The following is an 11,567-nucleotide window of genomic DNA, read 5'->3' as shown; positions in this document are numbered from 1 at the left end:
CCCCCCCCCCCCCCGTCCCCCTTGTATAAAACATATATCCGTTAGTGGCGTGGCAGCAGAGCGCAAGGCTAGGCCGTTCATCAGGGAGTGCTTTAATCGGTTCAGCGATTCAGAGGCACACGTCGACAGGCGACGCAGCAGCAGCTGAGGTGATTACGTAAACAAAAAGGCGACGCGCGACGCGGGCCTCTCTGCCGTGAGCAGTGTTGCCAACCGCGCAACGACAGTGAGGAAGGTAAGGGGGCGGGACGTCCCGATCCAACGGAAAACGTCGTTCGGGCGTCAGTTGTCTGATGGCGGGCTGGACGACTGACATCGGAATGATGTTAGTTGATGGCAGAGTGATTGATGCCGTACCATTGGGGGCCGCTCAGAAACCACGCGGAGAAAAGAAGGGAGGGGTACAAACAATATGGGGTACCAAAATGGTCAGGAACATCATTGGATCTCATAGAGACCCCGCGTGATATTTGTACCCCGTGGTAAAAATATCACGTGGCCTCCTTGGACTCTAATTACCGTCTTGGCCATTTTGGAACCCCACATTATTTGTACCCCCTCTTGTCCACGGGGTTTCTGAACGGCCCCATGGGGGTGTGGCAGTCGAGGTCAGTGTGCCTAACACCCTAACAAAAAAAGAATAATAGGGGCGTGTCCCCAGAGTACACGTGCGAGCTTTGCGACTTACGTCAATCTTGTCCTCCTCGGCGCCCGTCCAGGGTCGGCCCGGCAGCCAGCTGGGACCCTTGACGACAGCGGACACCTTGTTCTTCCAGCCGTTCATCGCGCGGACCTTGTTGATCACGTTCTTGTTGTAGAAGATCTGGAAGCGGAGGACACGGCTAGCGTTAGCGACAAGAACGCCGGACACTCTTAAGACCAGACGGCCGTCGCCGCGTTGCTTACCTGGAGGTAGAAGGGGTTGAAGGAGGGCTGGTTGAAGACGAGGCCGTAGACCGTCTCCTCCTTGGGTCGCTCCTCGGCGAAGGTCCCGAACAGGCGGTCCCAGATGATGAGGAAACCGCCGTAGTTCTTGTCCAGGCAGTACAGGTTGGAGCCTGGAGAGCGTCAAATTAGGCGTCGTTTAGTTACTACGATGCATACAATGGACGTTACAGAAACGTGCCAAAATAAGTAGTTTCGGCGCAGACAACTGACCGTGGTGCACGCGGTGGTGCTTGGGCGTGTTGAACACCCACTCCAGCGGGCCCAGCGTCTGGACCGTCTCGGTGTGGATCCAGAACTGATACAGCAGGTTGAACTGCTGGTGGGTGAGGAAGTGCGCCGGGGGCACGATCAGCGCCATGGGGAGGTAGAACACCTGGGGGAGCAGAGGGAGGGTGGTGGTGCGTGAGACTCGCGGGCAAGAGATAGAGCGAGAGAGATAGATGTTCGAGAAGCTGGTCTGTAAATCTGCGATCAACCACCACCGCTTTCTCAACCGCTGGCTACGCGGAGTGGAGAAAAACAACGAAATGCCGGCGCGATTAATTCAAATAGCCTCGGCCCTGTCGATGAGGGGAAAGTTTTTCATCAAGTCAACCCAAAAACGTGAGCAGGTGTTTTTTTTCTCCTCTTGCTCCCGCTATTCACCGACGTCGTTCTCGTGTTTCTAGAAACGCCGCCCGAACGCGCGGGAGTCGCATTTTGAGAAGGTTTTACTTACAAATCCGCACCATCCTTGCAGTAGAGACTGGCGCAGGCCGACGGCCAGGTTGTAGTCCTCGGAGCTGTGGTGCACCTGGTGTTGCGCCCACAGGATGTGCACCTCTGGAAGGACAAAGAGTGCAATTTTAAATTAGTAATTTAAAATTACGGACGCGGTTGCTCTCGAGAGGTGTTTTTGGTGCATGATTGTTGTGGTAATTTGCTGTGAACCAGAACGTGAGCCTAAGCTAGTGTCGGTCAGTGTTCGGATCACGTGTCGTCTCCTCTAGAGAGCTGGCGTATTCAGGTCACGTGTTTTTATCTCTCTAGTAGTGGCGGCGTAGTGGTACCTTGGGGTCAACCTCCAAAGAACACGTGAGTTAATCCGGTGAGTTATATCCGGTCAGCGAGTGGAAGTCACGTGTCGTCTTTCGAGTGGTTTTAGGTACCTTATGGAGAAATGAGAAACGTGTGAGTTAAACGTTGGTCGGCGTATTCAAGTCAAGTGTCGTCTCTCGAGTAGCTTGAGTACCGTCTTTCGAGTAGATTGAGTACCTTCTGGAGAACACGTATGGGTTTAAGTTAGTCAGCGCATTCAAGTCACGTGTCGTCTCTCGAGCAGTTTAAAGTACCTCCTGGAGAACAGTGAGTTAAAGTTAGTCGGCGCATTCAAGTCACGTCACGTGAGTTAAAGTTTAGTCAGCGGTCAGCGCATTAAGTCACGTGCCGTCTCACGAGTAGCTCAAGTATCTTCTGGAGGACACGTGAGTTAACACGTGTGCTTACACGTGAGTTTAAGTTGGTCGGTGTGTTCAGGTCACACGTGCCGGTCTCTCGACTGGCGTTGCAAGTCACTGAAGCGCAGAGTTGTTTGTCTTTGTGTTTGCATTACAGGTTACGGGATTGGCAAATGCGAACTACCACTGACCGTGGCTGGCGCGGTGGACCCAGTAGTAGCAGAAGTCCACGCCCACCAGGGCCAGGTACCAGGTAATGGCCGAGTCCCAGGGCAGCTCGGCCAGCCTGAAGTTCTCGTAGATGTAGATGTACATCCAATGCTCGGCGCCTCGGAACACCAGTCTGTGCGGGCGCAGAGAAAGAGAAGCCGTCAGGTAAGGACAAATGAAGTGGCAGACGGCCGCTCAAGCCGGCAAATCTTGGCCAAAGCCGCAGTTCGGAAACCTCTCGGAATGACCTATACCTGCCGCACTCCTGGAAGATGCCGTGCGAGATGGACGTGAGCGAGTCGTTGAGGCGCGAGAGCGGCTTGTGCTCCAGCCAGAGCACGAGGTTCTCCAGCACGATGAAGGCCAGGAAGTACGGCCAGGCCTGCGAAAGAGAAAAAGGTGTGGGTGAGTCGAAAACTAAATCAGTGACTTCTTTTCCATGTCACGTGTGACACGAAGCTGTCTACCAACACGTAAGCATTTCCTCCCCGTCCCCGAAAAAAGAACCCTCGTTGCATTGCCGTCATGCCGAGTCGAAGACAACTCGGAAAGCCTCTTCTGCCTTTTGTTTTCGCGGTACGAACCCCACGGCGGGCGGCGGGCCGCGAGCGAGCGGGGGCGTCGACCGCGGCCACACATGAGTCACTCGTTTAAAACGAGTAACGCCAGCGCACCCCAACCCCGCGCCGCAGGAGGAGACGCGCCCGGCGGGAAAATCGAATTCAATTTGGTTCGGTGCAGCAGCAGGCAGAGGAGAGGAGCAGCAGCGGTAGCAGCAAGGCTGTGTCGCACTGATTGGCGATCCATCCCTTTGCCCCCAATCCCCTCCTCTTTCTAGGCCAGGCGGCGACGACAACCAAAGCTGCTGTGCGCTGTGCGCCCGCACCGCCTGATGCAGAAGAGGAGGGGGGGGGGTCTAATTGAAGACTCTTCTGGCGGCGGCCTGTCACGTATGTGTGTCTCGTGCCGAGTAAACAAACGTTGTCACGTGGTACATAACGCGCTCGGTATGGTCACGATATATATGCTGCACGTGTTGTTGGCGTTATTCAGCGGGGTCGCTCTATCGCCGAAGCGCAAAATTTTGTCAGTCTTGTAGCATTTCCATTTTTTTTGGTAGAAGTAGCGAGGAGGAAAAGTTTTCCTCGTTCGCGAAGGGAAGGTGGAGGTGGCGATGGTCCTGATTGACAGCCGGCGACGCGCTATCCTGCCATGTCCGCGAGTGCACTCTCGCACGGAGATAACGCGCAGATACCTCCCCCCCCCCCCTCCACCATCTCTCTCGAATGACCGAATGTCGACCTGGGACGAAAGAAAACAGTCAACCTGTTTGCGGTTTCACCCTGGTGTTAGTTATTTAATGAGCGTGTACGGTGTACTTGTCCCGTACGGGCTGCAAGGGTACACCCCTTCCCCCCTTTCCCCCGCTCCCCCGCGCTGGCCGCGAGTGCAACGTCAGAGGTTTGTGAATAGTATGCGCGGCGACGGGACGCCGTGCGGCGCTGGCACTCTGCCCGGGCCGGCTCCCCGAATACACGAATACGAATACCAATCTAGTGTAAGTCTATCGTCGTCAGCGTCGCAGTCGGACGATATTTACGATCCGCCGAGGCCGTTAACGGTCCCGGCTGGGCAAACAACGACGCCCGGGTGGCCCGTTCAGTTAAGCGGCGGATCCGTCCTCCGGCCTCCCTGCGAAACACTCACCTGTCTGAAGAAGAAGGGCACCTCCTCGGGTGTCTTGTACGTGGTGAGCTCGGGCTCCACCATGTAGAACATGCGGCCGAGGCCCTCGAGTGGCTGGGCGAGGAGGCCGCCGACGGGATGCCGGGGCAGGGGCAGGACGGTGGCGTTCGCCATGGTGGCGACGGCGGCGGAGGTGGAGGTAATGTCGTTGCTGGTGCACTACTCGGCGAAGGCGCTGGGGGAGCCGACGGCACCTACTGGAGGCGACCGCCGGGGCACATAGTCACAAACACTAGGGAGAACGACGCACTGCGGCGCCGACGAGAGGTGGCCGTCGACGGGGAGGTGCCGGTGGCGCTATCCGTCGGCTGGTGCGGTATACACGTCGACACGGAGGTGCGCCCGGGCTAGGACTGATCTGCCAGGGTGGCTCTCGCCTGGCTGCGTGGCACCCGCCTTTGGGACGCGCCCAGGACGCCCGGTGCAGGAGGGGAGGCGTTGCTCCTCGCTGGTTGGTCGCTGCTACTGTGCGCTGCTGCTGCTACCGCTGCTACTGCCGCTGCTACTGCTGCTGCTGCCGCTGCCGCTGCTGTCTTTGGGTTGCGTAACGCGCGCCGACCAACTTCTCATACTCATAGGGCCGAGCCGAACACGAAGAGGATGAGCCAGGCGTAGAAGGCGAGCCGGCGGCAGCGGAGGTCCAGGTGACCGAGCGCGGCGGCGTCGCGCAGCATCGGGGAGCGTCGGGGGAGGGTGCGAGCGAGCGAGAGCGCGAGCGAGACACGGGGAGCGAGCGAGAGGGGGAGCGAGCGAGCGAGATGATGACCGCGTGGTTTGTTATCGAGGTGTGAGCGCCTGCGCCGGCGCCGCGGCTACTTATAGGCGCGTCTCGGCGCGGCGGCTCGCGGCGCCAACAACAAGCTCGGCGCCGCGCTGCTGCGGACCCTGCCGACCCTCCGCGCTGGCCCGCCCAGGACCGCGACGACAACGACCGTCCCCCGGGGCCCTCCGCGGCCGACTGCTGTGCGCCCTGCCCCCGCGTCCCTCTGCTTCCGCCTCGCAGGAAGCAGACAGGCAGGGCACGGGGAAGACCCACCGGCGCACCGTGTGGGGGGCGAGCACCCTTGGGGGGGCGGCGGCCGGCCCCTCGGCGCCGGTGCCGACGGCCACCCCCTCCTGATGCCGCCCCTCCCCCTCCTGGTGCCGCCGCGGCAGGCAGGGCAGGGCCGGGCCGGGCCGGGCGCGGCTGGCAGCGCGCCTGCAGGGTCCCCGGGCGGGCCGCGCGCTCGCCGCCCGTGTTGGGCGGGTGGCCCACGCTGCCTGCTCGCAGGCGCTCCAGGAGGGCGGGCGCGGAGCGGAGCGCGGCGGAGAGCTCGGAGCACCCCGGAGCGGGCCGCTTTGTTTGTTCCCCGCGGGTTTCTATTCATCCGTCCATCCGTCCGCCCGACGACGGGCAGAGAGAATAGAAGAGTACACTCTGTGTAGGACTGCAGTCGTCGAGCTTACGTAAAAGGTTTTGACCGACGAGCCTGCAGCAGGGCGGGGTGTGGCGGCCTGGCCTGGCGGGGCGGGGCGGGGGGCCGAGCTTAGTTAGCTATGCAACGGCCGCGTGCCACGGGTACTGAGGAGCGACCCTCCCCTCCCCTCCTCTGGCATCCACTCCTCACCCTCCAGCCGTGCGATTCAGGAGATCGTTCAACACTGCCCTATGAGTGCAACAAGGACGGAGCTATGCGGGACGTACAGGAGAGCCTCGCTTGAACGATCTCCTGAATCGCACGGCAGGCCGGCCCCATCTGCGCTCGGACTGGCAGAGAACTCCGCTGAATCTGGCCCTGTTTGTTGTCACTTGTTGTGTTGGGCTTGTTATTGTGGGTGTCCACTCTGCCGCACATCGTTCGGGTTGTTGATGCCCCCATGAGAAACACTCCTCCTCTCTCCTCCTCCTCCTCCTCCTCCAGCTGCCCCTGACCGTCGTCCCTGTTATTGTTTCTGCGGTCGCACCGGGGGCGACGTAACCGACACCGTTGCCCCCCTCCCCCCCTCCCCCCTTGCAGCAGGGGTTCGACCCGCAGGGGGTGACCGCAGGCCCGCGGCCCCCGAGGCCCCCCGAGGCCGTACCCCGACATGTCGACCGCAGCCGTGCCAACTGCAGCGCGGAGGACCGATTTGAGGGCACACGGGCACACGGACGCGGGCCAAGAGGAACTGAAGTTCCGTCACGCTCCTAGCTAAAGATAAAGCCTGGTTTTAGGAGGCTGAACCGGCTGAACCATTCGCGGGCAGGCAGCCCTACCGTCAGCACCCCGCGGCCGATAGGTCCACGCCGACGAGCGCAGTCTTCAGGATGCTGGGGCTGGTCGCCGCGACGATGATCACGGCGCTGCTGCCGCTGGCCCGTGCCGGCTGCCCGTGCCCGACCCCGCACCCGGCCGCCGAGGTGTGCGGCTTGGACCAGCGCACCTACCGCAGCGAGTGCGGCCTGCGCTGAACCGCCCCGGTCAGTACACTCCCGGGCCGCTACTACTACCCCCGGGTGACACAGGGCATTTTTCATAATTTCCGGTACACAAAGAAATTTGTTAACAACAATAAGAGAAACAATTACTTTTTTTAATCACAATTTGTAATCAGTGACCCCGGATAAAATAACCTTGACACAAGACTCAATCGAAAGGTCATACCATATTGCAAGAGCAAAAGTGAAAAGTGAAATATTCTTCAAATAGAGAAAAAATGCACCATGTTGTAAAACTATGAAGATTTTCAAACATTTCCGACACAACAAAAATCGTCTCTGTCAGTCAACAAACAGTTTCAAAAGAAATTCCTACGTTTTACGATTTTAAACTTATCAATTTTACCTGAGCAAATTAACTGATGCTGGACGGTACCAGCAGGACTCGACAGGACTGCACTGCACTAGGGGATTTTCATTTTCCCAAAACGTAAGTATGGTTAATTTTCTTATGGACTTTTTAATAAGATATCATCGTTTTTGGACAGTTCCCAAGACTGCTTCTACCAGCTACCAGTCAGGGAAAGTCCCCCCCTCTCCCCTCCTATAGCGCAGAACGTATGGGCCGTGCGGACGTATCATACGCAGAGTTTGGACAAACCACGCTCCGCGGGGCCACCACTTCGCTCCCCCTTCTCGCCATATTGACTGTTGTAGCCTCTGGTTGTAGCTAATTGAGAGGGGCGAAAAATTGAGGGGTACCTGGTCGAGGGAACTGTCTATTTCCTAGCCCTCTGCTGGACTAATCTTTTTTTTCGAGGCAACCTAGTATAGGGCGAATCTTTTAGCTCCCGTACGTCGTGATGATTGGCAAGGTGAGCCAGTATTCTGAGCTAAGGTCAAATTAGCAATAGTTTTTGCTCATTTAGCAAATTCAGTATTTTTTCCGTTCAGATGCAGTGATTGGGCGGACCGATCTCCAGCAATACGTGCAAGCAGGTGTTGTTCGTGCGTGACACACCCACCTCGCACAACGGCGAGTACTTGCACGCGTCTCACGGTGCATCTGAGTGACTGCAAGAAAAGGCGGATAATCACTCGAAAGTTGACTAGAGTATGACGGTCGGTGCCGAAACTTGGGCCGGTCCCGTAAAGGAAACGCACTCGCGTGCCAAACGGTCTTATGTAAGTGTGTACGACTGTGCAAGAGTGTGTGCGTTTGTAAAGGCCGAGTGTGACTACGTCTGTGACTGAAACTAACTGTGACTGACGGAGAGTCAGGGAATGTGTGAATTGTGTAGAGTGCGCCAGCTGCAGGTGCATCGGCGAGTGACGGACGGAGTGACAGGTGGCGAGGCGAGCAGTGATGGATCACTTGTGGATCACCTGATCACCAGAACGGTCGGCCGCCTCCTCTAAATTGAACAGTCGTGAACGCGTGTTTGAAGACGGATGGCAATTTGGCGGGTAATTTACTTTGTTTGGAGGAGCCGCCGCCGCCGCCGGGGCCTCTTTTTCGCCACTGCCAACGACTCAGCACTAATGTCTTAACATCGCGGAAAAGTAGCAGATTAGTTTGGCATGTGGCGTGCTCATCAGCAGCGCGTGTCAAACGTTTTCAGTGAAACGAAAAATAAAAAGATAAAAAAAAACACGACACTGAAAGTTTTACTGCCTTTAAATTTCAATTTCAAATAAATAATGTTTGCAGACATGTGTGTTGAGCAAATTATTCTAAAAAAATGCATACGTACATGCTATGGTGCGGTACGGTGCACTTCCGCGGAGAGCGCATCTTGCATCGAAATGATAGTAATAACCGATGAACGATTGTGTTAATTACATAAAGCCTTATGAACATGTCGCGATGGGGGTTACATAAGGCAGCCGGGGGGATCGCGCGGTGGTGGCGGGGCGGGCGCGGCCCGCGATCGGCGTTTCCAGAGCGATCGCGGTGGAGCGATCGCGGTGGAGCGATCGCGGTGGAGCGATCGCGGTGGAGCGATATCGCGGGAAACGGTCCCGCGATATTTTCTGTTGGTGGCGTGCCATCCGAGCCCCTGCACACCGGCACAGGGAAAAGGAAGGGCCCGAACCGATCAGGTGTTGGGTGAGATCAGGTCGCAGGTTCGAATGTGGTTTAGTGGATCGTGCCCCCTCCCCCTCCTCCTCTCTCTGTCTCTCTGTCTCTCTCTCTCTTTCCCCTCCCTCCCTCTCGCGGTAGATTGATCTCCAGCCTTGACTCAATTTTTTGGGAGCACTTTGATTTATTCCTCGCACCTTTTTCTGGAGGCGCCACATGCCCTCCTGGACTGGCCGCCTAATGGACCTACCAGCCCGCCTCCCTGCTCACTCCCCTGGCCGTGCGTAAACAATGGAAACGCTTTGGTTATATAAGCCCGCCAGCGCCAGCCCGCCGCCTCGGCCAGGACGCCGCGAAGAGGAGGAGCAGAGCTCAGCGGCAGCCGGAGGCAGCCTCACGTGGAACTTCGTTTTCGGTTCACGTTTTGAAGCAGCGCGAGCGGTCCAATGTAGTGGTGTGTACCCCGTGAAAAAAAACCAAAAAAAAAACAACAACAACTATACAGTCTATAACTACTTAGTTTTATTCCCCCGAGTGGGAGGCAAATACATAGATTTCTATCGCCCCGTGCGCGCGCACCTCTCTCTGTGTGTGTATGTCTGTTAGAGAGAGAAAGAGACAGAGAGCGAGCGAGCGAGAGAGAGAGAGAGAGAGAGAGAGAGAGAGAGAGAGAGAGAGAGTAGAGAGAGACTCTTCGTTCTGTTTTTTTTTACGGGGCGCGGTATGGACGCTTGACGAAAACCATTAACAATAATTCCAACAATAACTTTTGCTTTATACTTGTCGGCGCTGCAATTTATTGTTGGAAATGTATATCATTTTATGGCTGCGGACGCTTCATTAGCATGTGGGTGTCGCCGAGGCGCCCCGCTGACAAACGGCGACCGACGCCCCGCCGGACGGGAGCGGCTGATTCAAACTAATATCGCGTCGCCTCAAAGGTACAAACTCGAACTGCATTTGGAAAAAGTCGACAAAGACTATAAGGATGTACTTTTCTTTCTTTTTTCATTTCGCCTATCCTTTCCTGTCCCTTTTTGCAGTGCTGCTTCAGTCGTGCCCAAGAAGCGCGCTCAGCGGTGGACAAATTTCTCAATACTGCCTTTAAATTCACAAAGGTGTTTGTTTGTTTCAGACACTCTGCTGTCCAAATGGGGTGAAAACTGGTCCACATGTTCCTGGCTCAAGCAAAAAAACAAAACAAAAAGAACATGTGGAAATTTTCAAAAACACACAAAAAACACAATAATAATAATAAAAATTTGCGCCCGTCGATCCTGCGGCACGAGCTGGCCAGAAAATCTTGGCCGACGGCCAGGACCGAGATTTCTTCCTTAAATCTGTGTGTGTGTGGCGTGCCCGGGTGGAAACGGACACACTGATCAAGGACAATTTGGACATCCTTCCTCCCCCCGCCCCCTCCCCCTCTCCGTCTGTTTTTGACAAATGTGCGAGCCTCTCGGTCCGCGCTCGGATTGCTCGGATACTCCCCGTCCTCGTCCAGTCGATAGCGAGCGCGTGGGTCGGACTAATTATTAGTTTGTTTTTATTTTTAATCGTTTGGAGTGATAGTGTTGCGGGTGTGCACTCTAAATGTCAAGGGACAATTTTGTCCGTAGATTTGCAACGATTTCGTGCACATCCAGAAAGGATGCAATTTTGTTCCCTTAATTGGACAAATTGTGTGAAGTTTCACACAATTTGTCTAGTTTTAGGAACAAAATTGCATCCTTTCTGGATGTGCACGAAATCGTTGCAAATCTACGGACAAAATTGTCCCTTGACATTTAGAGTGTGACGTTCCAGGAGCTGGAGGAGGAGCTGGAGCTTCACACACACGCGGGGTCCGCGCTCCGTCCTCTGCGCCTTTTTTTTTCTTTACCATCTCCGTTTTTTTATGTCGTTGTCATCGGCGTGGAAGATGCGAACCTGATGAAATCAAAACACGGCGTTACTCGATGTGAGCGCTCTTACCCGCCTTTCGCGCACAACAGAGCTTTTAATCGTCCGCCGTGTTCACACGTTCGGTGCAGCCGGAACACGTGACCGGTTCCTATACGAACCTGCAGTCCTGAAAAAAAAGTCAAAAAGTATTTAGAAAAGGTAAATGAAGAAGTAAATAAATCATTTGGGGTTTGTTGAAATTCGATTTTCCCACTTTTTCATTAGAGAGAACACGAAAAACAGGCGTTTTTTTTTTTTTTTTTAACTAACTTTGAGGAACTCCTATAAAAATTAAGAAAATGTCAGATTGTGAGATATATATCTAAGCAAAAAATTTGTGCAATTACCCCTCTTAAGGCATTTCCTCAACATGATGAGCTCCCCTCCAAATGTATAAGGGTTTCTCAAAAATTTCCCTTTTTCATGTAATCAAAAAATCAGATTTTGTTTTCGTCAATACCTATGATGGACAGCTCTACGGCTCCACCGTTAGGAATGGAGGCACGCCCGGCGTGTTTCGCAGGTCGTTCACCTCTACAGGAAAACAATAAAAACTAAAGTGGAAGACTGATTGTCATACATACCGTGTCAGATTCACGAAGAGGGAGTAGGAACGCGAGAGGAGGAAAGAAAAACAAAGCAATCGAGCGATTTATATACTCCTCCGGGGCTGATACAACCCCCAGACCGGGTTGCATCAGAGATGGAGGGGGACAGGTTGAGTGGCGCACACAACTGCGACAACAGAAACGATCTAGCGTTTAATTTGGGAAGAACAAGTTTGTGAAATGCGAACTTACGA

General features: G+C 55.2%; 1 protein-coding gene and 1 long non-coding RNA gene across 2 annotated transcripts in view; both read right to left on the bottom strand.

The window, feature by feature from the left end:
- Positions 1-496: 496 nt before the first annotated feature.
- LOC127751623 (alkylglycerol monooxygenase-like) lies at positions 497-5,267 on the bottom strand. The gene is made up of 7 exons (XM_052275417.1): positions 4,302-5,267; positions 2,849-2,976; positions 2,576-2,727; positions 1,667-1,770; positions 1,159-1,321; positions 907-1,058; positions 497-823 (listed from the first exon to the last, which is right to left on the bottom strand). Exons 1-7 carry the CDS (start codon positions 4,452-4,454, stop codon positions 512-514), a joined length of 1,164 nt encoding a protein of 387 aa, XP_052131377.1. The 5' UTR covers positions 4,455-5,267; the 3' UTR covers positions 497-511.
- Positions 5,268-10,578: 5,311 nt separating this feature from the next.
- The window catches only part of LOC127751626 (uncharacterized), a 1,518-nt gene continuing 529 nt past the window's right edge, over positions 10,579-11,567 (bottom strand). The window contains exons 2-3 of the long non-coding RNA XR_008012184.1: positions 11,350-11,500; positions 10,579-10,750 (exon numbers count right to left, since the gene is read on the bottom strand). This is a non-coding gene — a long non-coding RNA (uncharacterized LOC127751626). The remainder of the gene's footprint in view (positions 10,751-11,349; positions 11,501-11,567) is intronic.

Source organism: Frankliniella occidentalis, unplaced genomic scaffold (genome assembly GCF_000697945.3).
Source record: "Frankliniella occidentalis isolate FOCC.00 unplaced genomic scaffold, Focc_3.1 Scaffold617, whole genome shotgun sequence".
NCBI classification, from domain to species: Eukaryota; Metazoa; Arthropoda; class Insecta; order Thysanoptera; family Thripidae; genus Frankliniella; species Frankliniella occidentalis.
The sequence above is the reverse complement of the archived record's forward strand: the minus strand, read 5'-3'. Positions and strand labels throughout refer to the sequence as shown.